Below are 26,530 nucleotides of genomic sequence, written 5' to 3'. Positions count from 1 at the left end.
TTACATTCTAATATTAATAAATGTTTTTAAATTCGAACATGTTTATTCAACCGAAATTGTGTTGAACTTGAGAATATCTGTAGATTTATTAACTGTATTTCTGTGAAAGTCTATCCTCCTGCTAAAACAACTATACTATGCTCGGGTTGTTGTCTCTTTGACACATTCCCCATTTCCATTCTCAATTTTATTGATAGCAATGTACATGTACTTATCTTTAATTTGTCCAAATAAACATTATAGTATTAAAGAATAATAGTTGTATTTCACACATGCTATGTTCAATATTTGTTATTATTGTAGTATTATCTTCTCTGTAATAAAATATTTGGTTTATGAGAAAAAAGATTTTATCATTCTATATATATATATATATATATATATATGTTAACCTTTTGTTAGCTACCTGTATTTAGGAAAATCGTGAAAGAGACAATAAAAGCTCTCATATAGGTATTGGAATCATATACAATTATTTAACATCTTAATCTATATTTTTCCAATGGTTAATTGCATGCAACAAGAGTTATTGCGTATAATCGAGATCTCAAATTGGTTTTAGCATTAATGCTAATTTAAATCAATTACATAAAAGCATCGGATTGCGACTCGTTTTGGAAAGCAACCTCTTCGTAAAGAAAAGAACATTTATAGAAGCCAAGGAACTCATACGAAAGGTAAGACATATTGGTTAATTTTTAGGTGCAACGCTTCAACTTCAAAAGGGGAAGGGGAGGGGGTAAGGTTTTTTGTCCGAGTAAATTTTTCAATTCTATTAAGTTTTTCAACGCTATCAATCAACATTTTTTTTCATATTTAACATTATACACAGAGGCAAAATTCTGAATTCAGATTATTATTTTTGTCATCGGCTTGACCAGAATATATTTTTTTTTATAAAAGTAATAATTAGGGACCTGAATAATTTTTCAGAAAAAAACCCATCCCCCACTTTTGAAGTTTATGGCCGTTCCCTAAATGCTAGTAGTATAAATAAGAAAATGTGGTATGATTGTCAAAAAAGACACTCATCAGTTTACACATTGAATACAAAATATACTATTCAGTGGCGGATCCAGGGGAAGGGTTCCTGGGATTGGAACCCCCCTTTTTGGACGATCAATGCATTTGAATGGGTTGGGACCCCCTTTAACATGGCTTATCTGCCCCCTGATGATTATAATCAGTCTCAACAACAAACTTATCTAATAGTATTTACATGATAGATATTGGAAGTTCCCTTTTATAATCCAAACATACACAAACTATGCATGACTAGAATGAAATTCAAAACAGTGTGGCTGTGGCCATTGATTGACACATTAAATTCATCCATTGACTGGAACAATTTAGGTGAACGTTTGTATGTAAAGACCACTGCTCACTATGTACTTTTTTAAGATACTTAAACTATGGTGTAACCAAAGGATCTCAACACCTTAATAAAGTAATTCGAAAAATTAATCAGAAATAACACGATGTTTTGATTTATATCAATTATATAAATTAAAACATAAAGGTTATTCCGGATTATTTTTTCGAATTATTTTATAATTAAAGGCGTTAAGAAACCTTTGGTAACCCCACAGTTTAAATGTCTATCGTAGGTACGTCGTGAACAGTGGTCGTTACAGACAAACGTTCACGTAAATTGTCCGAGTCAATGGATGAATTTAATGTGTCAATCAATGGCCACAGCCACACTGTTTTAAATTTCATTCTATATTGTTAAAAGAATTACAAAATGAAAATATCGGAACCATTTCAAGCGTGTTTCCTCAAAATAAATAACGATTTTCTTCACTGGATAAAGAAAATAAATGAACAATTAAAAATAATACTGCATTTATTGTAATTGACATATCATAAGTTACATAGTGTGCTAGTGACCTAATACGGTATATATGGGGTCAGTAAATTCCATATGGGGTGAAAGCGAAGCTGGAATCCCCATATGGAATTTACTGACCCCATATATACCGTATTAGGTCACTAGCACACTATGTAACGAATTTATCTTATCGACTATCTTAATGTGTAAAATTTAGACTAGTGACCTATCAAAATGAGCAAGTTTTCAATACAGTTAGCATTAACATGATTAAGAAACTACTTAAATTCCTTTGATCCTACAAAAACAGATGCCAACAATGACAACTTGTTAGATTTAAATGTGTTTTATGAATTTATTTCACTTTATCATCACTTTCTTCGTCTGTTGAAACCTTAAAAAAAAAATTCTCAGTACTGTTTTGTTTTTCTAAAGGGACGTAACACCACTACTAACCGTGTATGAAATAAGCCCCGCCTCCTTAATATTATCTTATATGGAATATAAAGGGACGCAACTCCACTACTAACCGTTTATGAAATAAGCCCCGCCCAACTAACCTAATACAAAATATAGTACGACAAATGTAAAAAATTACGAAACAATGAAAAAAACAATTGGTTCTGATGAGACTCGAACGTGGACCATTTTAATAACTCATATTTATCATTTTTATTCATAAACGCTAGGAACAATTTTGTTTTGTTTTTATTTCGTTACTTCTTATTCAACTAAATTGTTTATATCAATGATTTGGCCATTTCATTTATTGTTGATTATGTCATGGTCTAAATTATTTTTGTTTTACCCTGAGACTACGTACTATTATAGTAGTCTCAGTTTTACCAAACAGATGTTAATAGTGCAAAATGGAAAAAAAATTCTCAGTACTGTTTTGTTTTTCTAAAGGGACGTAACACCACTACTAACCGTGTATGAAATAAGCCCCTCCTCCTTAATATTATCTTGTGGAATATAAAGGGACGCAACTCCACTACTAACCGTTTATGAAATAAGCCCCGCCCAACTAACCTAATATAAAATATACACGGTTTCCACGAGGACGCTTTTAACCAATCATATTCCTAGAAATGTATAGGAGGTAAGATAATATTTCATACAAGAAGTCTATGTACAAACTATAGAGAAAACTGGTCTCATAATTATATATTTGTCTTTTCTTTAGTTCTGTAAACATGAACGGAGGGTCGTTGGTCTCATGTTGATAATATTTGTAGTTTTTAAAAGCCCAGCGCTGAAGTATAGCGTTGTAGATATAAATTGCAATCGACCCTTTATATATCGTTCAATTTAAACTCTCAACTGTCATGTATAGCGCTAGACTTTACATTTGCAGCGCTGGACTTTTACATCTCAAGCGCTTGCCTTATGAACCCACAACTCTTTATCCGTAAGAGACCAACAAGTATCCGTACGTTGGTATGCATGCACTAGATATTTCTAACGTTTGAACCTTTTCATGTTGATTAACAGACTTCTCTATCACCACTATTCAAAAGATTGACAGATTAAAAATGTTAAATACATTTCAACCGTTTTCCTTCCACATAAATAACGATTTACTTGTCGAATAAAAAGGAATTCAAAAGAACAGTAAAAAAGTAGCATTCGTCAATTATGAACACATTGTTAAATAGAACTGTAGTCTATATCTACACAAAGAAAACAAAGAATACGAAATAAGTCTTTCCAACATTGTAAAACAGTGATTTAGTCGTGAACATGAAGATGTCTGCATAATTATCTTTGATTATATTGAAGACATTTTGCACTAATTAAAGACACATCATTAAATTAGTTCTCTAAAACCTGCACGAACTAATCATGAATATTTTCTTGAAAGATTTTACAGCTTTATTTTTTTGCAATCATTTCATTCGTGTTTCTACTTAAAGAAACAAGTGTGGACACAGATAAGTGTGGATAGTATGTTTTGATGTTTGGCAGAGTTTTGTGACAAAAAGTTCGTTTTGGTTTTCCCTATTGGGTTCTTTGTTGTGTACAGTGACAACCAACCCGTACCAAAAACTTAAAACATAGCAGCGTCATTTGTTTAATAAAGAAATTATAAAAGAAAATAAAGTGAGCGAATAAAATAATACATGTCGATCAATATTCTTTGTGATTGTTGGCATGTTCTGATGATGTGATTGTTTACATGTTCTGATGATGTCAAGGACCCCTTAAGCGGTCTGTAGGTAAATACAGACTTTTACAATGTAAAATGTTATACTATTTTCCCATATATCTTTTTTGTTCTGTGGCAATTTAAATTCTTCTACTATTCATTTCAGTAGAGAACCTTCCAATTAAAGTCTTTATCGTTTTGTTATGATGCTGAAAATTCGTGAAATATTTGCCGCATGACGTTGACTTGATACAGACATTAAAAGCCTTAACATTGATAATGTGCACATGACCAATTCACTGATCTTTATTAAAGTTATAAGATACGCCACTGACACCATACACAGATTTAGATGGGGCACACACTCTGCACGCCCCCTTAAAAAAATATATAATAATGACAAAATTACAGCCAAGTTCGTTTCAAATCATATTTCAACAGACGTAGGAAAAGAAATGTTATGGGGAGGGTTGAAACACCCACAAACACATTCACCATAGCCCCATCCTTATGTGCCTGACCCAGGCCAGAAGGATATAGTTCAGTACGTAGTTTTCGCTGGTATACATCAACAAAGAAAAGGATACATAAGCCACAATGAGTGCAAAAGACTTGAGTTCAAAAACAATTTATCTAATTATAAAAAAGAACACGTCGTTTTGACTAAAGTGTTCATGCAGGTTAATTATGATCACTTTATAAATGATCAATTTTCAAAAAACCATGCAAAGGTTAAATAATGATTTCACAATGAAAACCGGAACTTAATTGATACAATGATAATACATACATGTGTAAACAAGCACTTGAATATACAAGTACATTAATTTCCGTGTAGTGTGTGACAATAAGAAAATGCAAGCGTTTAATACATGTGTACATGAAAGCTTGTAACTCACTCATCAGGAATTGCGTATAACAGTTTAAAAATAGCGTGTGAAAATTTAAAAAAAAGTTATCTAATCCATGCAAGGGTTTACATCATAAAAATCCTTGTCTAACTTAAAGATAATAGTGTAAATGTGAAGTGACGGAAATTATTCATAACGGAATAGTTTTAAGATGAACTACAATTAACAGTTGAAGTGATCATTTTAGTCCATTCGGATAATGATAAAATATTCGATTGCCAGTATAAAAAGGAACTTATATGCTAATTCGTATTATATTTGAATTTACAGGACAAGATGTTGGCAACTTCGGACAAAGTATTTACAGCTTCATACGTACTTATAATGATATTAGTCATAATGGTGAATTTGACATTGCTATGCTTTATCATTTACAGAAGTGTTAAAAAATCTTCAAATAATATTTTATTATCGTCCCTTTGTATTGCGGACCTGTGTGTTGGTATTTTTGTCATACCAAATCAGATTTTCATTGTCTCAACCATATTAGAATGGAGCCCTATTATGTGTAAGATGTGCCTTTACATGGAATTCACTGCGGCATTTGCAAGTGCAATGACCTTGACCTGTATTGCAATCGATCGTTTCCGGGCGATTATCTGCCCAATCAAATACAAACAAACCAAAAAAAAAGTGTCAAAAATAACGGCCGTCATTGTATGGATTTCTGCCTTTCTCTACTCGTTCAGGGCTTTGTTTGTGTATGACGTAATTGAAGCTGAGATTACAATGGATAATGTGACATTTATTGAAAAAAGGTGCATCGTACCGATCAACATTCAACCGTATCACAACGCTTTGATTATAACTGATTTTATTCTGTTATTTGGAGTGCCGGGAATTGTATTATTTGTCACAAATATCGTAGTTTCAGTATATCTTAATAAACGAAAACTGTCAAACTCCGATCAGATGACCCAAAAAAGACAAAAGGCTATCCGTTTGCTTATTGCAATGGTCGCAATTTTTGTCACGTGTCATTTGCCGTTATTTGTTATTAGACTCCGTATGTTAACACACAAAGTCGAAAACGGAATGGTTTGGATTCGATCTTTTCTCGTGTTGTCTTTCATTAACAGTTTTATCAATGTCTTTTTCTATAGTTCGCTCAATGAAGATGTAAATAATTTAAGAAATATGATCTTGAATAGAATTTGCTTTTCTGGCCAGGAACGTATGACCTCAACCGTGCATCCGCTAACGGCGTCTGTAATAAACTTGACTTAGAGTTCCCATTTGACCTCATAGGTGTTCTATAAAACATAAGAGAAAAGACCTGACAGTTATTACAAACATAAACAACGATCCTAGTGCCTTCGACTAGTGTTGTAAAACGATATTTTGTTATCTGAAGGTGGAATACCAGAGTACCATTACGAAACATGTCTAATTAAAATACTAAAGTAACACTTATCTATAGAAATTGGAACTGTTACAGTACATAACAATTCAACTACATATACGAGCTGAGCAATCAGAGAGAACTAACTGCATTAGAACACGGAACACCAGAGAACAATTCTAATATGTGTTTCATTAGAATAAAAACAAAATTATAACTATTTCGAAACACTAGATAACAATCTAACGTCACGAATACTGAAAACGACAAGGGACGTAAAATAACCTAAAGTTGTTAGTTTCTGTACCAATAGGTCTCTTGTAGAGAGTAGCCTCTATGACAATCAACAACAAACAACAAATGGAAGTTTTTAACGACCTTGACTGGCTATACAGCCCTTGCACGGTCGGCCTATGACAATCATATCGTATCTTCCTATTTTTATACACATCTCCTTATTTTTATAAGGCGAGTGAAATTTCTCTTATGAATTATAAATTCGAATTGAAAGGTTAAACTATGATATATGAATCGTTTCCCTATCGGAAAAACACTTTACCAATCAGAGATTTATATCTAAATAGTTTGCATCCTGTATTGTCCGAAAGGGAAATTAAACTAGAAATAAAAATTCCCCAAATATAAATGAATGAATAACCTTGAATTATTATCAGCTGAACGTTAAGTTGTATGTCTTTTTGTATAAGATATGCTTAACAAAACATATCATTTATTTATAACAACTGCACAGTTTTTTTTAAAAGCAAACACTCGTTGCTTTGTCCGTCCGTCTTATATCGTACATTAATTTTGTCCAAAGAAAAATATTTCATTTAATTATAACGAAACTTGCCAAAATCGAAGATACATTGTACATGCATAGGGACGGAAAGACTCTTTAGGTCAATGTAAGAAGTTTATATATTTTTTTACACAAATTCTTTTCGGAAGAAATCTTGAATTTTGATTCCTAAAATTTGAACTAAATGCAACGCATGCATGACGCATGCATAAAAAAGGGAAAACAGCTAATGATTTTGATCAATAGGCCAAAGTGAATTGAAGTTCAGATTTTTTGTTTGAAATGAAACATATACAAGTTAATTGTAAATCCATAAGAAAGAAGAAAAACCTTACAAACATTATGATCAACAGTCAAAGTGTCCTCACCTCGCAGAAAATGGGGATGATATATCTTCCTATACGTATGAAGTCAGGTGCTCCGGAAGGGCCTGTATTAACTACTCCAATAATGTCACCTTTTGGTTTAATATTCAATACAGTAACAACATTATTTATCAAATTAAAATAGATGAACAAATTACCATTTAAACAATCGATTGAGCATCACAAAACACCACACATAAATAAGAGATTGGGCATAACAAAACACAAAACATAAACAAGAGATTGGGCATTACAAAACACCAATATAAGACAAGAGATTGGGCATCACATATCACCAAACATAAAACAAGCGATTGAGTATCACAAAACACCAAACAAGAGATTGGGCATTACAAATCACCAGACATAAATCAAGAGATTGAGCATCACAAATCAACAAACATAAAACAAAAGATTGGGCATCACAAAGTACCAAACATAAAACAAGAGATTGAGCATTACAAAACACCAAACATAAATCAAGCGATTCAGCATCACAAATCACCAAACATAAAACAGGATATTGAGCATCACAAATAACTTAACACAAAATAAGCGATTGAGCATCACAAAACACCAAACATAAACAAGAGACTGTGCATTACAAATCACCAAACATAAATCAAGAGATTAATAATTACAAAACACCAAACATAAATCAAGAGATTGAGCATTATAAAACACCAATCATAAAACAAGAGATTGAGCATTTGAAAACACCAAACATAAAACAAGAGATTGGACATCACAAATAACCAAACATAAACCAAAAGATTGAGCATCACAAATCACAGAGCATAATACAAGAGATTGAGCATCACAAAACACCAAACATAAAACAAGAGATTGAGCATAACAAATCACAGAGCATAAAACAAGAGATTGAGCATGATAAATCACCAAACATAAAACATGAGATAAAGCATTACAAAACACCAAACATAAAACAACAGATTAAGCGTCACAAATCATAGAGCATAAAACAAGAGATTGAGCATGACAAATCACCAAACATAAAACAAGAGATTGAGCATTACAAAACACCAAACATAAAACAAGAGATTGAGCATTACAAAACACTAAACATAAAACAAGAGATTGAGCATGACAAAACACCTAAAATAAACAAGAGATGGGGCATCACAAATCACCAAACATACAACAAGAGATTGAGCATCACAAAACACCAAGCATAAACAAGAGATTTGGTTCCACAAATCACCAAACATAAAATAAGAGATTGAGCATCACAAAACACCTAAAATAAACAAGAGATTGGGCATCACAAATCACCAAACATAAAACAAGAGATTGAGCTTCACAAAACACCAAACATAAACAATAGATTGGGTATCACAAATCACCAAACATAAAACAAGAGATTGAGCATTACAAAACACCAAACATAAAACCAGAGCTGGAGCATTTCAAACCACAAATTTAAACACAAGCTTGAGCATTACAAAACACCATACACGAGATTGAGCATCACAAAACACTAAACATAAAACAAGCGTTTGAGCATCCCAAAACACAAAACATAAACAAGAGATTGGGCATTACAAAACACCAATATAAGACAAGAGATTGGGCATCACATATCACCAAACATAAAACAAGCGATTGAGTATCACAAAACACCAAACAAGAGATTGGGCATTACAAATCACCAGACATAAATCAAGAGATTGAGCATCACAAATCAACAAACATAAAACAAAAGATTGGGCATCACAAAGTACCAAACATAAAACAAGAGATTGAGCATTACAAAACACCAAACATAAATCAAGCGATTCAGCATCACAAATCACCAAACATAAAACAGGATATTGAGCATCACAAATAACTTAACACAAAATAAGCGATTGAGCATCACAAAACACCAAACATAAACAAGAGACTGTGCATTACAAATCACCAAACATAAATCAAGAGATTAATAATTACAAAACACCAAACATAAATCAAGAGATTGAGCATTATAAAACACCAATCATAAAACAAGAGATTGAGCATTTGAAAACACCAAACATAAAACAAGAGATTGGACATCACAAATAACCAAACATAAACCAAAAGATTGAGCATCACAAATCACAGAGCATAATACAAGAGATTGAGCATCACAAAACACCAAACATAAAACAAGAGATTGAGCATAACAAATCACAGAGCATAAAACAAGAGATTGAGCATGATAAATCACCAAACATAAAACATGAGATAAAGCATTACAAAACACCAAACATAAAACAACAGATTAAGCGTCACAAATCATAGAGCATAAAACAAGAGATTGAGCATGACAAATCACCAAACATAAAACAAGAGATTGAGCATTACAAAACACCAAACATAAAACAAGAGATTGAGCATGACAAAACACCTAAAATAAACAAGAGATGGGGCATCACAAATCACCAAACATACAACAAGAGATTGAGCATCACAAAACACCAAGCATAAACAAGAGATTTGGTTCCACAAATCACCAAACATAAAATAAGAGATTGAGCATCACAAAACACCTAAAATAAACAAGAGATTGGGCATCACAAATCACCAAACATAAAACAAGAGATTGAGCTTCACAAAACACCAAACATAAACAATAGATTGGGTATCACAAATCACCAAACATAAAACAAGAGATTGAGCATTACAAAACACCAAACATAAAACCAGAGCTGGAGCATTTCAAACCACAAATTTAAACACAAGCTTGAGCATTACAAAACACCATACACGAGATTGAGCATCACAAAACACTAAACATAAAACAAGCGTTTGAGCATCCCAAAACACCAAATATAAACAAGAGATTGGGCATCACAAATTTCCAAACATAAATCAAGAGATCTAGCATTACAAAACAACAAACATAAAACAAGAAATTGAGCATTTCAAAACACCAAACATAAAACATGAGAGAGAACATCACAAATCACCAAACATAAAACAAGAGATTGGCCATCACAAATAACCAAACATAAAACAAGAGATTAAGCATTACAAAACACAAAACATGAAACAAGAGATTGAGCATTACAAAACAACAATTATAAAACACGAGATTAAGCAGTACAAAACCCATTATTAACCCTCTAACCTCTATATAAGAAGATACTACCTGTAGAGAAGAGGAGTGGTATGTAAGCACCGCAAGTTCATGAACAAAACACAAATATGATAGACATAAAACAACGACAACAACTGAACTAGAGGTTCCTCACTTAGAACAGTCGCATAATGAATATGGCTGGCATAAACAAGTTCGTGAAACAAGTCAAGTTGAATAAAACTAGAAAGCCGACATATAATAATTTATAAACAAATAATCAAATCATCAAAAACACAGACTGAGCCCTTAAAGTAGATTATCAAATAATCAAATACTCACGACAAAAAATGAGAAAGGAAATAGGGAATGTGTCAAAGCGACAACAACCCGACAATAGAGCATGACATATTTGGTCTGGTAATCAAATAATCACTATAAAAACAACCAAGTACTCACATAATCAAGTCGAGGCTCGTGATACATATATATAAAACAAATATAACTTGAAAGTAATCACTTTTTATCATCGAAATTAGTTTCCAATTATTAGAGCAATTGTTGAAACATAGCCTCCTGATTGGTTGAATTCAACCTTAACCTCATTGGAATTTGAACGCAAGAAATTGGCGGGAATTTGATATTCATATATTTCCCATCTGGTATCTTCGTGGCCTCGTCCTGGTGCAAACAGTTGGTAAAATGCTGTCACATGATGATTATTGATCAGAACAGTTTTCGGAGTCGGATTGCCACCTGATTTACCGGGCAAACTTACCCCGATTCTGAGTCGTGCGTACTGAACATTCCCAAGTGAATGGACGTTTACATTTGCTGTCGCAGCATAGGTACACGATGCGCAGGAGAAAATACAAATAGCACAGTCTTTTTGTATTCTCATCACCATTTTGTTTCCATAATAGGTAGTTTCCTTTATAGTGTGAACATTTCGAAAATTATGTTTAGCGTGAAAAACAAAAATACAACTGCCGTCAGCCGGAACTGTAACGTAGCCATTCGAAACATGCATTGATTTCCATTCTTCTAAAACTGGTTGCCTGTGCGAATTAAGGTAATGACAATGGGAAACCCCCGATGATGGCGTAAACCAGTGATGATCGAAATTAAGCTTAATTCTTGCTTGTGACTGGTCATAGTTATGGAGTAGAACGAGTACGTCACCATTATTGGAATTACCCATTGCTAAAGGCGAAATTTTTCTCTCTTTGTTGTCAAACGGACTATCAATTCGTAGAAATTGATCTTGGTAGCCTAAATGATGCCAAAATTTGTAAGCCTTTGCAGCATTAGCTAAGCTGCCATCTCGATGAAAAAGGCTGTAATGTAAAGAAGCTTCACCTAGGGTGGTCGCATATGAGAGTATGAATCCAATAGCTCTGTCAATCACATTTCGATAATTTAGATACGTAAACATGTGGCTATTATGTTGATTGATATATGCCCAGTCTATGAAAGGATTTGGTTTGTTTACGTCGATTCCCCTTACTTGGCTTAAACCATACTCGCTAAGTATAAGAGGCACAGAACGACCCTTCTTTTGATTGGCGTAACTTTCCACCAAATCTATGAAACCTGCTAATCTTGCTTCATTTATACCTTCAAATCGATAATTGTTACCCTCCACTATGAAAAAGTTGTAAGGATGAAAGGAAAAGAAATCTAGATGGTCTAGAGACATATCAAGAAACTGCCGAGAAAACTCCCATACACGGAAATCGCTCTTGTCACTTCCAGAAATCGCACCGTTTTTAGTTGGACCGCCAACTTGAATCCCTGGAAATTGACTTTTTAGTTTTTGTGCAACAATCTTATGGAAATCAATGACAATGTCCCATTTGATATATTTCCAAGCTGCATCAGGTTCATTTATGACCTCGAAGTACTTTGGTAGTATACCATGTGTACATTGTTTGATAGACTTTAATAGCAACACTATAAATTCAGCGCCTGCATCTAAATTATTAGGAAACTTTCCGCCGTGTTGGGAAGTGTTCATCCAATTTGGCCAGTAAAGCCCTGAAAAAGTATTAATTATTTGTAATTTAAAAAAAGTAGAACGAATCTAAGATACATATAAGAAGGTAAGGCCCGGTGTTAAGGCTAAGGCATACTGAGGAAGTTATAACGCTTCCATTTTCGTACACAAGGTAAGTATTTAGCCATGACGATATGCTTGAATAAGCACAGAGATGCATGCTTTTTTGTTAGTTGTTATTGGCTTAAATTTGAACTATCTGTCAGTAACTGTGAGTACTAGCTCTAGATCTCAGATCTGTACTTAAGTGTATTTTTGTTAATTGGATGTACAAATACCCGGCCACGTCCACTCTGTGTTGTTGATAATGTATTTCTATTTGTATCGATCTGATGAGTTACGCTTTTTTTTTTAAACTGATTATTTTAGTTCGTTCTTATGTTGTACTGTTACACCACTGTCCCAGGTTATGGGGAAGGTTGTAACCCCACCAACATGTTTAACCCCTCCACATTTTGTATGTATGTGCCTGTCCCAAGCCAGGAGCCTGTAACTCAGTGATTGTCGTTTGTTACTATGATACGTTTTTGTTTTTCGATTTGAATCGAAACCAATAATTGTTCCAATGAAAATCCATACTCCCTAAATGATGAATGGATGGTGCCTTACTACAACTGTTGGGGCTAGAACACCCTTTTCATACTAATACATGTACTTGCCCTTGATTTCCATTACGATATCGGAATTGTTTCCATATCCTTGAAGATTTTGCTTGTACTTTGCACATATATTCTGGACAAATGTTGGGTCTTTAAAATGGTTTGGATCTGGATAACCATGGTGGTGAGGGTCTTGTGGTGTCTGAAACAAATACAAGATAACTTTTGGATGTATTTAGAAGAAATTTGAAAAAAAAAACATAGAATTTAAAAAAGGTGGAAGAACATTAGTTATAGTTAAGGAACAAATAAGCTAAACATACTAGCAGATTAGGGAGCCCCTTTTCGAGATATTCAACGTTTAAAAGTTGGCGAAAAAAGCGGACTCGTTTTTTCTGCTTTTACCTTAAAGTCATAAGAAACCTCAAATCAAAAAAAAATAATGCATATGATTTTTATAACTCAATGGATAGTTTTCATTATAAAACTTATGTACATATACTTTTTTCTGAAGAAAATTCTTTAATTTATTCATATTTAGAAGAAGTTTACTTTATTTGAATAGCTTCCTTCCAGCAAGCTATTCCCCCGACATATTTTCCGTATGCAAGGTGACCTCAGTGTGACCCATCTCGTAAAAATCCGGTGACCACAATACGCATGGATGTCCTTAAAATAAACTATTATCTGAATTTACATGTTAAACACGTGCTCAATTTCCATGCTTTTTTGTTTATTTTTCGTCAATTGTTGACAAACAGGTGACAATCGTTAAACTTCGGCTTCAAAACACGAATTTTAATTACCTGCCATATTTTCACAACAACACTGACCGATTGAGAAAAAAAATTGACAATTATACGAAATTTACACTAAAAAATGATAAATTCGAGCACAGAAGACGAAGTTTAGGATGTTTGTATGCATTAGTTCAAGAATTGGAAGAACATTATTTTTCACCGGTCACTCGTTTCTTATGACTTTAACATATTTGCGTTGGTATTATTTTGTTCTCAAATCAAAAAAAAAAACCAACCCTAAAATCTGCTTGAATTTTAGTAAATGACTTTTTAGGCGCTATTATAGTCTTATATGCAAAGAAAAACGGGTGTTATGGGCAAACTGATGAGCAAAAGTATTTAAACACAGAATCGGAGAAAAAAAAACCAATGAGTCCGAGCTTTTGACGAAAATTCCTAAACCTCTCATTACATCTTTATAAAATAATTAATCATTTTAATCCAACAGTGTAGACTACAATATATATTTCATAACTAATTCTTATACTACCGATCATATTTTCTGTTTACATGTCTAACATTTTTTCCTTATCTTATATGTTGACCTATTTGCAGATCTTGTTTTGCTAATTATTTTTGCATTTTGAATTTTCTTATTATTGCAAGATATTCGCCAAAAAAACGCCAAAATTAGTCAGTTAAAAATGTCATGTTGGGGCATTAATTCTAGACCTATACAGAGTTAAAATTTCCTATCTACTATATAGAGAGATATTTCAAGACATGGCATGCACAACCAGATCATTACAATGTTAATATTCATTGGTTTCAGTGGCGGACCCAAAAGGAGGGGTCCGGGGGTTGGAACCCCCCTTTTTGAACGATCAATGTTTTTGAATGGGGACATGTAGTTGGAACCCCTCCCTGTTTGTCATGGGTTAGGACCCCCTTTTAAAATGGCTGGATCCGCCCCTGGGTTTACTCTCATTAGATGTGTAAAATTAAGCACATTATTAACCGAACATTGACAAAGCAAAAGACTGAAGAAAATTGAAACCGCAATGAGATTATAAAATTTACGCCTTACATTTTGAAATGTATGTCCGTTCAAGTCACGGTTCAGCCATCTACCACTCTCAGTAGCAATTGACTTAGCCTTGTCAATAAAATGCTCAGAATCCAGTCCATTATGGCCATCCCAACGATCAACCTCGAAATGTGTTCGACCACCTTGTGATAGGTAACTTGGATATATAGTGACTTGGTAGTCAGCCCCTAACACGGAGACTACCAAACACAGCCATAATCCGACTTTACCGCACATCGTATTGTCGTAAAATTAACATTAGAATTACATATAACTGTCAAATTTAGTGCATTGAAACTGAGTTCATATCTTCACATTAGACACGATTTCTGATAAGAGGTTGCATGCATGAAGGTTTTATTGTTGTAATATCTCGTATACGTTCGACTTCTGTATATAGTTGTAATCCGGCATTATGTAAGCTATCTATGTCATGTAACTATTACACTGACTTTAGTAAGCATAGTGTTACAGACACAATTTTTGTTTTGTACATTCGGAAGCCCTTTTTATATTTTTATAAATTCTTTGGGTTGGTTCTCTCCCTTGCAACATACGGGTATCTGAGTCATCCGTGTCTTGTATCTGTCGGATCCAATTAGAGAAAGGACAGGGAACCAGTTGTATTCTTTATATTTTAGAATATTGTGTTGATCTATTAATTTGACTGTATACATTTTTATTTTGTTAATAATGGTGTCTATCCGTTTTTCTTTCTCACTTTTCTCTCTATTGCTTGCTCTTGTTCATCTGTTTTTAACTTTTAGCTTTAGATAACCTGCATGTATCATTGAAAAAAAAAAAAACTCATTAAGTTTAATGTTAGTCATGCTAATATGCGTTTCTAATTTATGAAAAAAGTGCTATGCTTTTTTGAAAATAAAAATGTTAACACGACAGAAAGTCGAGTGGAATTAAAAATGGATATGCCATATACATGTATGTTGAATGCTTTATATTTAGGAGACCAATTTCATTATTTGTTTTGTTTAGAATACCAAATTAGACTCAATATATTGAACTTGATATTATACATGTAATATAATAAAAAAAAACACGAGTAAACTCAACATGTTTAAATAGACACTTTTCATAATACATGTACCGACTTTTGACTCCGAAATATATTATTTTTCGGCAGGTTATCTATTCTGTGGTAGGTCTCCTCAATCGGCAATCCTCGGGTAACTCCGCTACTCTCCTTTTATCCGGAATCGGTCGATGTGTGACGAATGAGGACTCCTAGTACTGAGCCGGGTACGATCGACGTCAAGAAAATAAACCTTTTAATTGGTACAATTTTGTTTGTTCGGGGGGGGGATTGACTGTCTTATGTTTCCTATACACGACAAAATCTTCAGAGAACAGAAACATTTCCGAACAAAACGTACTGATTATATATTTCATTTTATTTCTATTGTTCGCTCTTACTTGACAGAGTCCCTCAATGTCCAACCGCAGAGTAGGTAAACTGTCGAAAAATTATATAGTCAGGAGTTAAAAGTCGGTACTAATATGAAAATAATATATTAAAAGGAATGCTGTCTGTATGGCATGTGCATCTTTACTCAAAAATATCTATTTAATCGAAAAATTAAATGACTTCTCTGCTCTATATTATATGTAGATGTGCAAGGGAAGAGGGTGGGGTAGCGGAACCTTTTTTTGGAACGCCGGGATCGGGTGTTTTTAAGCTCGGGATTTCGAGATTTATCCTTTCAAGATCGGGAATTCTTTTATCGAAATTCGTGACCGCGGGATTTCATGTTTTTAAGCCCGGGATTTTGGAATCACGACCCCTCCTACCCCCTTACAGATTACGCTTGAAAAAAAAACACCCATTACAAGACAATTTTTCTAATAAAACCAAAAATAAAAAAAAATGTCTTAAAACTAGACGGACACTAAGTCTTACAATGCTTACTTCGCAAAACCTATTTATCATATAATCAAAATCAACTGATACATGTAACCATTTTAAACTACGATGATATAAATTTTCTTCCTGGTTTTGAAAGAAAGAGTCTTTTTTTAGATATCAACGCGGCTGGCAAAGAAAGCACCCACATTTTTCTTTCTTATTGTAAGTTTACGTTACGATTACGTAACGTCTGCGATCACCTTTGTGAAACACTTTATTCGTAAACGTAAATCGTAGGATTAATTTTTTTTTTTATGTAAAATGCTGGCCAGGGATACAGGCGCGACTTCTATCTGGTAAATGACGTCAATAATATAAGGCGTGCGACGTATTTCAATTTTTGCAATGAAAGACATATTTCCAGAAATGACGTCATGAATGATCGTCTATGACGCGATACTTTGAAGTTCTGACAATAACCATTTGAGCCACTTTCTGTCAAGACTCAAGATCAAAATCCAACATTGTGATAGTTTTTTACGAAATATTTGCAGAACTGTCACACAGGTGAGGGTTTGAAAATGGTTTGTTAATTAACGGGATGTATTATTTTTTTTCGAGGGATACCGATCTGCTCTATCACCCTCTCAGCTATGTGATATTTGATTTATTATAATGAATGTCCTATCATCATTTTCTTTAACATATGAGTTTTATTATAAAGTATTTTCTATGTAGTGACGTCACGTAAATGACAGCGTAACGGGTATTTGAAAAATCATCAGAAGTGAAGTAAATAGACAATATAAAGTAATGCATTGACTTGACATATAAACGATACAAGGATTAGGCCCGAAACGGGAAAAAAGCTCTGCTATCTAGAAAAAAAAATATTTTCAATTGTTATTTTTTTGTTATTGTTATTTTTGTTATTTAAATTTTGGGTAAATACCCCTTTCAAAAGGCCTCATACATGTATCTGGCTGAGAAATATACATCACAATGAACATGATGAAATGTACATCACCAGTTGAAACCCATCGATGGTGAACGAACGCGTTTAATATCAACAATAAGCATAACACACAATGATTTATAGGTTTTAAAGTAAAAATATTAACAAGTGAAATACCTTTTTCCAACAATTGTAAAAAAAATAAGTTTTAGTCGTTCCACGCTTCGTATTTATATGTATAATATTACACTTTTTTATATCAGTTTTCAATATCCATGGCCTAAATTCATTGTTCATGTCAGTGTTTCCGTATATATTATATTTCATTGCTCGTGTGTTGTTTCCGTATATTTTAGCCACTCGTTGAGCCTACCCATTTGATCCGATAACACCCCATACAGCAATAAAATTATACTTTTATTGCCATTCATAACTCTTAACAGACCAATTAACAGACCGGGTTTTATACATCCGACCCATTAACAGACCAGGTTTTAAATAAAGATTGATTTATGTCACCAAAATATAGATTTTTGTGTAGATTTTTCACACAATGATATCAATTTTGTTGACAAACATAATGCCTGTCTTTGTTCGATGTTCAAAATATCGCATGTAAGTAAATTCAACCAACGTGTCTTTTTGTGTACATTTTGTGTGTGTAAAATGTGTATAAATTTATTGATGAGTAACACGCCTTTTCATTTTATAGATCGTACATCGAAGCTAGAAAAATAATAATTACACCACTGGATTCAGTACATTGAATTGTTTTGTTAGACATGAATAATTTTTATGATAAACATATATTTAAAAAGTTATACAATGAAACATGCAGAATTTCCAGTGATTTCCTCGATAACACCTGATTAACAGACTTTAGCCAACCCGATTAACAGACCCACCGCCGATATAGCCACATACTCAATATAGATTAACCGACCAATCTCTCGGTTAGCCGAGTGTCGGCCGTGAATATGACAATCCGAGATAATCATAAATTGAGATATTAAAAACTTCAATCACATATAAGTTTTCGAAAAACATCGATCTTTGTAGACATTTTGCATTTCTATTTTTTTTCCCAGGTTTTTTCCGACATCATAATAAATTATCTTCTGATGTTTTTCTTGAAATTGAAATACATATTTTTCACGTTTGAATATATAATATATAATCGCAATTGAATGCTAGAAATATTTTTCAAATCAATATAAGTATATATTTTATTCCATTTAAAAAAAAAATCTGTCCATAATTTCATTGCATTAACTGAAATATTCTGCATTGGAAAAGCATCAATCAGGTAACGTAATTCACACGAATACTAAAATGTTTTTTAAATGCAATGTTTGACATAAATGAAGTATATATATATATATGTGTAGCAATATATTATGAAGTTTGATTCTTTGTTTTATGAATATATAATGAATGGTGGGTGTCTGGAATGAGTTCTGGTTTTACAGTATCATATATGAATAAACAAATAGTATTCTAATTTGATTTAATCAACAAAATTTAAGAAACAAACTTTATATCAACAATCAAAATATGAAATTCATAACGTATAAGATAGAATTTGAAAATTTAAACCATTTAACATATATATTATCTATATTATACGACAAATGCACAGAAACAATATTCGTGAGTCAGTGGTAACGTAATTCACTCAAATTCATTTCGTATTTATAGTAGACTTTCTATTTTTTTTTACATCATCCGGTAATAATTTGTACATCCTGACAGGTTTTCTGCCTACTGGCTCTGGGTTTTTGACCTGACAAACGATGTCTGTCTCTGTAACCCACAATTCTTCAGGTCTTGTTGGCCACTTCATGGTGTGGGATACAGGATTGCTCTTGGTCATAAATGCCAATTGATATTCATTATCATTGTTATCAAAATCAAGCACCTTACAAATGTACCAAACATTGTCATATACACTCGCCACAAACGTGTCCTTTTGGTAGCTCTGCTCAAACACTATTGGCGGTTGTGCTTGTAATGACTCTCCTCCTTCTACATGTCGCTCTACTTCTTCTTCCTGTGGTTCATTTGCTTGTAATTCAATCTCATTGGTTTCAGTCCCAGGTGCATTTCTTTTTTGTTTTCCCTCCAGAGAAACAGATCGCCAGCCGTCACAAGCAGGATGAAAGCGTCCGTCACTAAAACAAAGTAGACAGAAACATGAGGTGTTTCTTATGCTTATTATATTTCTTGTAATAGGAACAACAGCATGTAGTTCCATGGTGCCTTTCACTGCAACGGCATTCCATTCTTTCATTTCGTTGTTTGCGCTCTGACATTTGGATTTAGGAACGAAAATGTAAGTTATGTTACTTGTTTCTTGAGACTTCCCCCAGTTGAAGAAATCTACTGGTGTTTGGATTACAACCTTTTGTTGTCTAACGGCCATGTCAGCAAGTCGTTTTGCCGTTCCACCTACCCCGTCGCAGGGTCCCTTTCCATGTCCAGCTTCGAAGTAATGCCAAGAGGCTGTGATTCCATCAAACAACATACCATGTAACGTTACTAAATGAAAAATGTATTTGTTCCTGTATTGTGATGTTGGCGAATCTGTTATGTAGTGTACAGCTTTAGTTCCTGGAGCTATTAGCAAAATCTTTGGTATCAAATCCTTTATGAATGCATATACCGTTGATGAATTGTGACCTGGTTCGTCGGAAACAAACACGAACGATTTATGATGAAGATTAATATCGCCGTCAACTTTATAGTATAAAACAACGGGATGTAATGTAACGGAAGCTTTGTCGAAATAAGCAGATTGAACTTCATCTTCATGAACACATGAATAATTTTCCGCGAAGTCCATTTGACATATGACATTATATTTTGGTAAGTTCTCCTTTAGGGTTCGTATTTGTTCATATTGAGTTTGTACCCTGTATACATGAGCTCGAAACTCATTTAACGATATTCTGATCAGTGTACCGAATTCCGGTCTATTTGCCTCACATTGCACAACATTCATTCTCTTTTTCATCATTCCCTTCTCCTCTACATCAACCCTTTTCCATTCAGAGTATTTTATTTTCTCATCTTCCAACTCATTTATTTTTGCTAAAACTTCATCATCTGTCATCTGTCTTATAAGTTGATCTGGATTTGATGTAGTAGTAATATTTAGTGCTTTCAATGTTCTAACTTTTAATGCCATATTTTGATGGCGCTGACAAAGGCACGTTCTCCTGTTTCCAAAAGATGCTAATACATAATTCGCTGGCCGAAAACGTCTGAATACAGAAACACTTTATTTTGTGAGTACATTCTCTGACAAAAATTTCTGATGTAGATTGTCTAAATAGTCATTTAACACTCTTTTTTGCTTTTTCTCTTTTCCGTCTTTTTTATTGTCTCTTTTTCCCGGAAGACAAGTACTGTTATCGTCCCTCTCGAGAAAGACTATTACTTTTGAACGAAGATCTTCTCTTGCAGCCTTCATGCGGGTTTTCTTTTTTTCCTTCTCTCTTTTTGATTTTATTTTCATCAGCTGTTTCCGGTTTACCTTGATGTCATAGCTTAGCCTTCTAATGCATTTATGATCTCGTATGGCCTTTCCTGTTATAACTTTTAGTACAGGGAATTTGTTTTTCTCGTGGCTTACTGATTCTTTAATTTCTGATATAAGGCAGTTGTGATACGTAAGTTTCTTTTGAAGGTCCGGGTATTTGGTCGGAGAAAGATTTGCATCTCTTAAATCTTGATTTGCTTTACGCATAGGGCTTGAAATCGTTTTTTCCAGATTGTTCTTTTAATCTTTATTTTCTCTTGCCATTCTTCTTTGTAATCTTTTTGTAATAGTCCAGTTGCGTCTTTTCAACTCTTGAATTTTCTGTGTCATTTTATTTAATTTATAATTAGCTTTGGCAACTGCTCGACTTGTTCTCTTTCTCGTCTGAATTTTGTTTCTTGGTTTCAATGGAAAATTTAGCTTAACTAGCATTGGAGGTTGTTGTTGTTGTTGTTGTTGTTGTGTGCTAGATCTTGTTGAGCACTCTGGTACTTCGTCCTTGTCATTTTGTGGGACTTTATCTTTAGCTCTCTTTTTTGCCATGCACTGTCGTATTTTCGTCCTTCTCTGTTCTAGTTTTTTCTTTGATAGGGCTGATGTATCAACATAATAACGTTTGACTCTTTCTCTCTCTTTCTGAAGATACGCATTTCTATCCTTTTCCTTTTTGCGATCTCGGTAGGCTTTTTGGATTTCGGCTCTGCTTTTCCCCATTTCAAGCAAATCTAAAAGGAAAAAAATATATATAGTTCTATTTTGTCTATATCTTACCAATAATTACTCATGAAAAACTTGTCTTTAATGTTTAAAAAAAATATGCACTTATTTTCATATCACGTATGTATTGTATTGTATATATGTATGTGTATGTATGTATGTATGTATGTATACATATGGTATTTACTTTGAAGTGAACAATATTCCAGCTATATATATATCATGAAAAGAACAAGGTGTAATAAATTGAAAGTATCCGCCATTGCATAGGACTTGCATATGCACCCTCTTTTATTAATCATTGTGTGTAAACAATTGTGTTTTCAATGCATGGGAATAGCAAAACCGTTGTTTCTTTTATTTCGATACTCCCGTTTCATTACAATAACATTATCTCATAAATAAAATCGCTGAATATCCTTACTTATTTTATGTGAATTACGTTACAAGAATAGTGAATTACGTTTTCTCGATAAATGAATATGAACCATCACCTTACAGAACTTTCAGTGCTTTGATTTTTAATGCATGTAAGTTCGACATATTTCTTATCCCCTATAATAGTGTTTGAATCTTTCATGTCAAAATTATGACTTATTTATGTCATTTTTAATATTTACCTACCACAGAAAGTTCATACACTTTTGTTTTATAGTGTGTTTTTGCATTTTCCCGAAGCACAAAATTCGTCTGCTACAGTTTCCGGTTTTGAGTTATGAATAAAGGAAAGATTTTTGCACCAAACACAAGGTTAAAAGAAAGATTTAGTTTTGCCATGGTAACGAAGTTCACATCACGTATTTCACATTTTATGATGGAACAAGATTTTTTCCATGAATAATTGCCTTGAACAATGTCAACCATACATATTTTTTATTAGGATTATGGTATTGTTTAAATACTGGGTTAGTTTTATGTCTTGTGAATACCTTATTATGAAATATTGACGTAACGTAGTTCACATTCTTAAATAAATAAAGAAAAAAATGTTCAAATAAGTTTGTTTATATATAGATACATATCTATATTACAAATTAAATGATACACCTGTTTTTAAAAGGGTATATGGCTATTATTTCGTTCTTTTAAGACAAATGTTCTCGGCAATATTTGATGGTAGACATGAATTCTACATGTCCGTAACGTAGTTCACATAAAATGACTGGACATTCGATAAAAAACTATTTTTGATGGAATTTTAACTTAATATACACGTACCTTGCTATTTTTATCTGATTCTGTAACTGTAGAAAGGTAAACAGCGCGCAAATTGTACCGTTATCGATCATTTTTGTAATTTTTTTTATTTTATAAGAATACACACCGTTGTTAGACCAACTAGTTTGTTATTTGATCTAAAGCATCAACGATATGCGCTGGACTCGTTTATGTGGTATTGGTTCCATTTAACTGATTTTGTCTGTCTATCCGGTTTGGCAAAGTCTCCACAACCTTAACTAACGAAAATCTACTGTCTCTACTGGTCGCAAATGAAACGTAATAATTGTAAAGCTGATCGATATGAGGTGTGTAGAATTTAGATCATATATTACAAAATATTACAAAATAAATAGTTCAAAAAAATTTATTATGACGTCTTGAAAGGATTATATCGCTTTACATCGACAAAAAGCGTCATAGCAAACATTTAAAATCCAATCTTCCAAGACGTCATTTAGACTACACAAGTAATAGCTTTTCTAAAAAGCTAGCCGTATCCTAGCTGACGAAAGTGGAAAATGTTTTCCCCTTGTTTGATTCATTCGGAATAGCCTTATGTATTATCTATAAGCAAGTAAGTCTTTATTATAGATACATTTGTATCATATCAACATATATTTATACAAGTATATACAAAGCATTGATATTTCCACTCGGCCCATTGGACCTATGTATCTTATTATGTCACGTTAACAATATTAATATCATATATTCGAAAAACGTAAAATTTACAAAATAAAAATACAGAATAAGACGTTATGTGTTTTTTTTTTCTATGAATGAATGCTGAATTTAAATACCTCATTTTTCTAAATACTCATATGGTCCGGCCGTTTAATAACCAAACGAGTATTATACTCATATGGTCCGACCATACGCGAACGGTCGGACCATATGAGTATACATATATGGTTATGACCATACGCGTATGGTTTAAATACTCATATGGTTCGGAACATATATATATATATAGGAATTCAAGTGGACTACAAATATCTTAAAAGGCTTGTACAATTTCTTTGAATTATCAATTCATTTTTTTTGGAGAATGTTTTAAAACTGAAAAGGGAGGGGTAATCTCTAAAGCTAGAGATCTAAATGGTAAAGTTGAAATCACTTCGTCAATTTTACTGACACCATCAAGTGTTGAACGTTATATAAGAACCGTTTTATAGATGATAGCGAATATGTTCCTAATTTTGTAGCTACAATCCCGTCCCCTTTTCACGAATGTGACCTACAAATTTAGACTTGGTACCGGGCTTGTACTAACATGAGGTAGCAATACTGTACACAGTTAGAAGTTGAGTTTTGCATTATGGCCATGGTGAATTTTTTGAATATGCAAGTTTTTGTACAATAAAATTGATTTTTAGATACATGTAGTTAAAGAATAATATAGCCTTCCATTTATATTGTTTTTATCATGTTTTATAGGCCATTTTTGTGTTTGACAGTCCGTATTTTCCTATCCGTACCGCCCATAGGTCCAGATATTATTGTAGTGTGTTTCAACAAAGATTTGACGCTCGATCTTTTCAATTCAATTTTATGGAAAAACGAGCAGAAATGCATATGATTTTTTAAAGACCTCTTGATAGATAGACGTCTATGTTTTCAGGAAAGGTATCACTCTGATTGATTGAAATTATCCTTTGGACCAAATTTAGAAGACTTTTCTGACATTTTCATCCCCGTTTTTGTAATATTTTGTATCAAATAAATGCAGATTACTGTCATGGTTACACAAAAATGGGATTATATTTCACCATTAAAACTATTGAAAATCAAATCTTTGGAAAGTTTTCTTTCCATAAATATACACATGCATGACAAAAAATATTAAGCCTTATTTTTTAAAAAGGAAGGGAAAGGAGGTTTTTAAAAATTATGAGTGTCAATTTTAAGTTTTTTCCTAACTGTATTGCTACAAAACAAAACGAAGCGTACCTAATGTCGGAGCAAGATCTGCTTACCTATCCGGAGCGCTTGAGACCCCCCCCCCCCCCCCCCCCGCGTTCTTCCCACCGTTTTTGGTGGGGTTTGTGGTTGCTTTGTATTAAGTTTTCTATGTTGAGTTTTGTATACTATTGTTTGTCTGTTTGTCTTTTTTTTTTAAGTCATGGCGTTGTCAGTTAAGTTTCGACTTATGAGTTTGAATGTCGCTCTGTTATCTTTCGTCTCTCATGCAATCATCTGTGATTTTACCTATTTATCGAAGTATTAAATTTTCAAAGAACTTATTGTGTGAAAAAGGAATTTGTTTACCATGAAGAGCCGCTTCACGAAAGAATTTCTGGGTGCATGTGCTAAATTACGAGAAAAATGAATCACACTTCGTATCCCGAAAATTTAACCACATATGTGAAAATGTCTCAGTCTAGTTCCCTGAGATAAAAACTCCCGTGTTGATTAATAATAATCAAAATTATTTGACATAGCTCTCCGTTTTAATTTTTTTTTTTTAACTTAGATTATCTAAATGAGTATACATGAATATAACCTAAGAAAAAAACATATCATTAAAGTTTTCTTATGTTTTTCATACATGTATAAAATGTATGAGTATTGAGGTCAAGATCCGAGGCAATAACCCTCGACTATCGCCTCGGACCTTGATCCTGACTACAATTGCCGAAAATCTATACGTCAGGTTGTTTCCAGCCTGATATTGTTTATTACCTTTGTTTTGTATGTGACTTTATTGTACGAAGTTTCGATAGAAGTTTAACACTTTGCATTTAGAAGAGGTAGCAAAACTAAACATTTTAGAAACTTTTAAAATGGCCGCATATACCAGTAAATCACTAAATGTAAGTTAACAGTTCAAACATATTTTTTTTTATTTTTCTTAAATAATTCAAGAATCTAATACTTTGATAAAAAAAAAATGTAAAAGATGAATGTTATACAAATTTAATTGCGACTTTTTGAAATTTTACTACTGAAGTAAGTAATGTATATGTTCCAGACCATATGAGTATTTGGACCGTACGCGTACGGTCCGGGCCGTATACGTATACTTGTACGGTCCGACCATACGCGTACGGTCGGACCGTATGAGTATACGCGTACGGTCCAGTACGAGCTGACCATACAGGTTATTTGATCATATGGGTTAAATTGAAACAAGCATTTATTACAATCTTTATTTTTAGTTTTACAAATTGTTATTGATAATTTATTACAATTAGATAGATAAAATGAACAAACGAACAATTGAAATTAAGTATTTGTTTAATTTTATATCTGAATCCCATTTTGGTACTCTCGCCCAAGGTGACACAATTCA

General features: G+C 33.1%; 2 protein-coding genes across 2 annotated transcripts in view; one reads left to right on the top strand and one right to left on the bottom strand.

Annotated features, from left to right (window-relative positions):
- Window positions 1-10,967: 10,967 nt before the first annotated feature.
- LOC139502506 (funoran endo-beta-hydrolase-like) lies at window positions 10,968-15,234 on the bottom strand. The gene is made up of 3 exons (XM_071291990.1): window positions 14,944-15,234; window positions 13,177-13,318; window positions 10,968-12,498 (listed from the first exon to the last, which is right to left on the bottom strand). Exons 1-3 carry the CDS (start codon window positions 15,178-15,180, stop codon window positions 10,997-10,999), a joined length of 1,881 nt encoding a protein of 626 aa, XP_071148091.1. The 5' UTR covers window positions 15,181-15,234; the 3' UTR covers window positions 10,968-10,996.
- A 1,972-nt stretch (window positions 15,235-17,206) lies between these two features.
- The window catches only part of LOC139503469 (uncharacterized), a 34,597-nt gene continuing 25,273 nt past the window's right edge, over window positions 17,207-26,530 (top strand). Inside the window, exon 1 of the mRNA XM_071293249.1 lies at window positions 17,207-17,371. The gene's annotated coding sequence lies outside the window, so the exon portion shown is untranslated. The remainder of the gene's footprint in view (window positions 17,372-26,530) is intronic.

The sequence above is a fragment of the Mytilus edulis genome, chromosome 14, assembly GCF_963676685.1.
Source record: "Mytilus edulis chromosome 14, xbMytEdul2.2, whole genome shotgun sequence".
NCBI lineage: Eukaryota > Metazoa > Mollusca > Bivalvia > Mytilida > Mytilidae > Mytilus > Mytilus edulis.
Note: the sequence above shows the minus strand (reverse complement) of the source record. Positions and strands in the feature narration are given on the sequence as shown.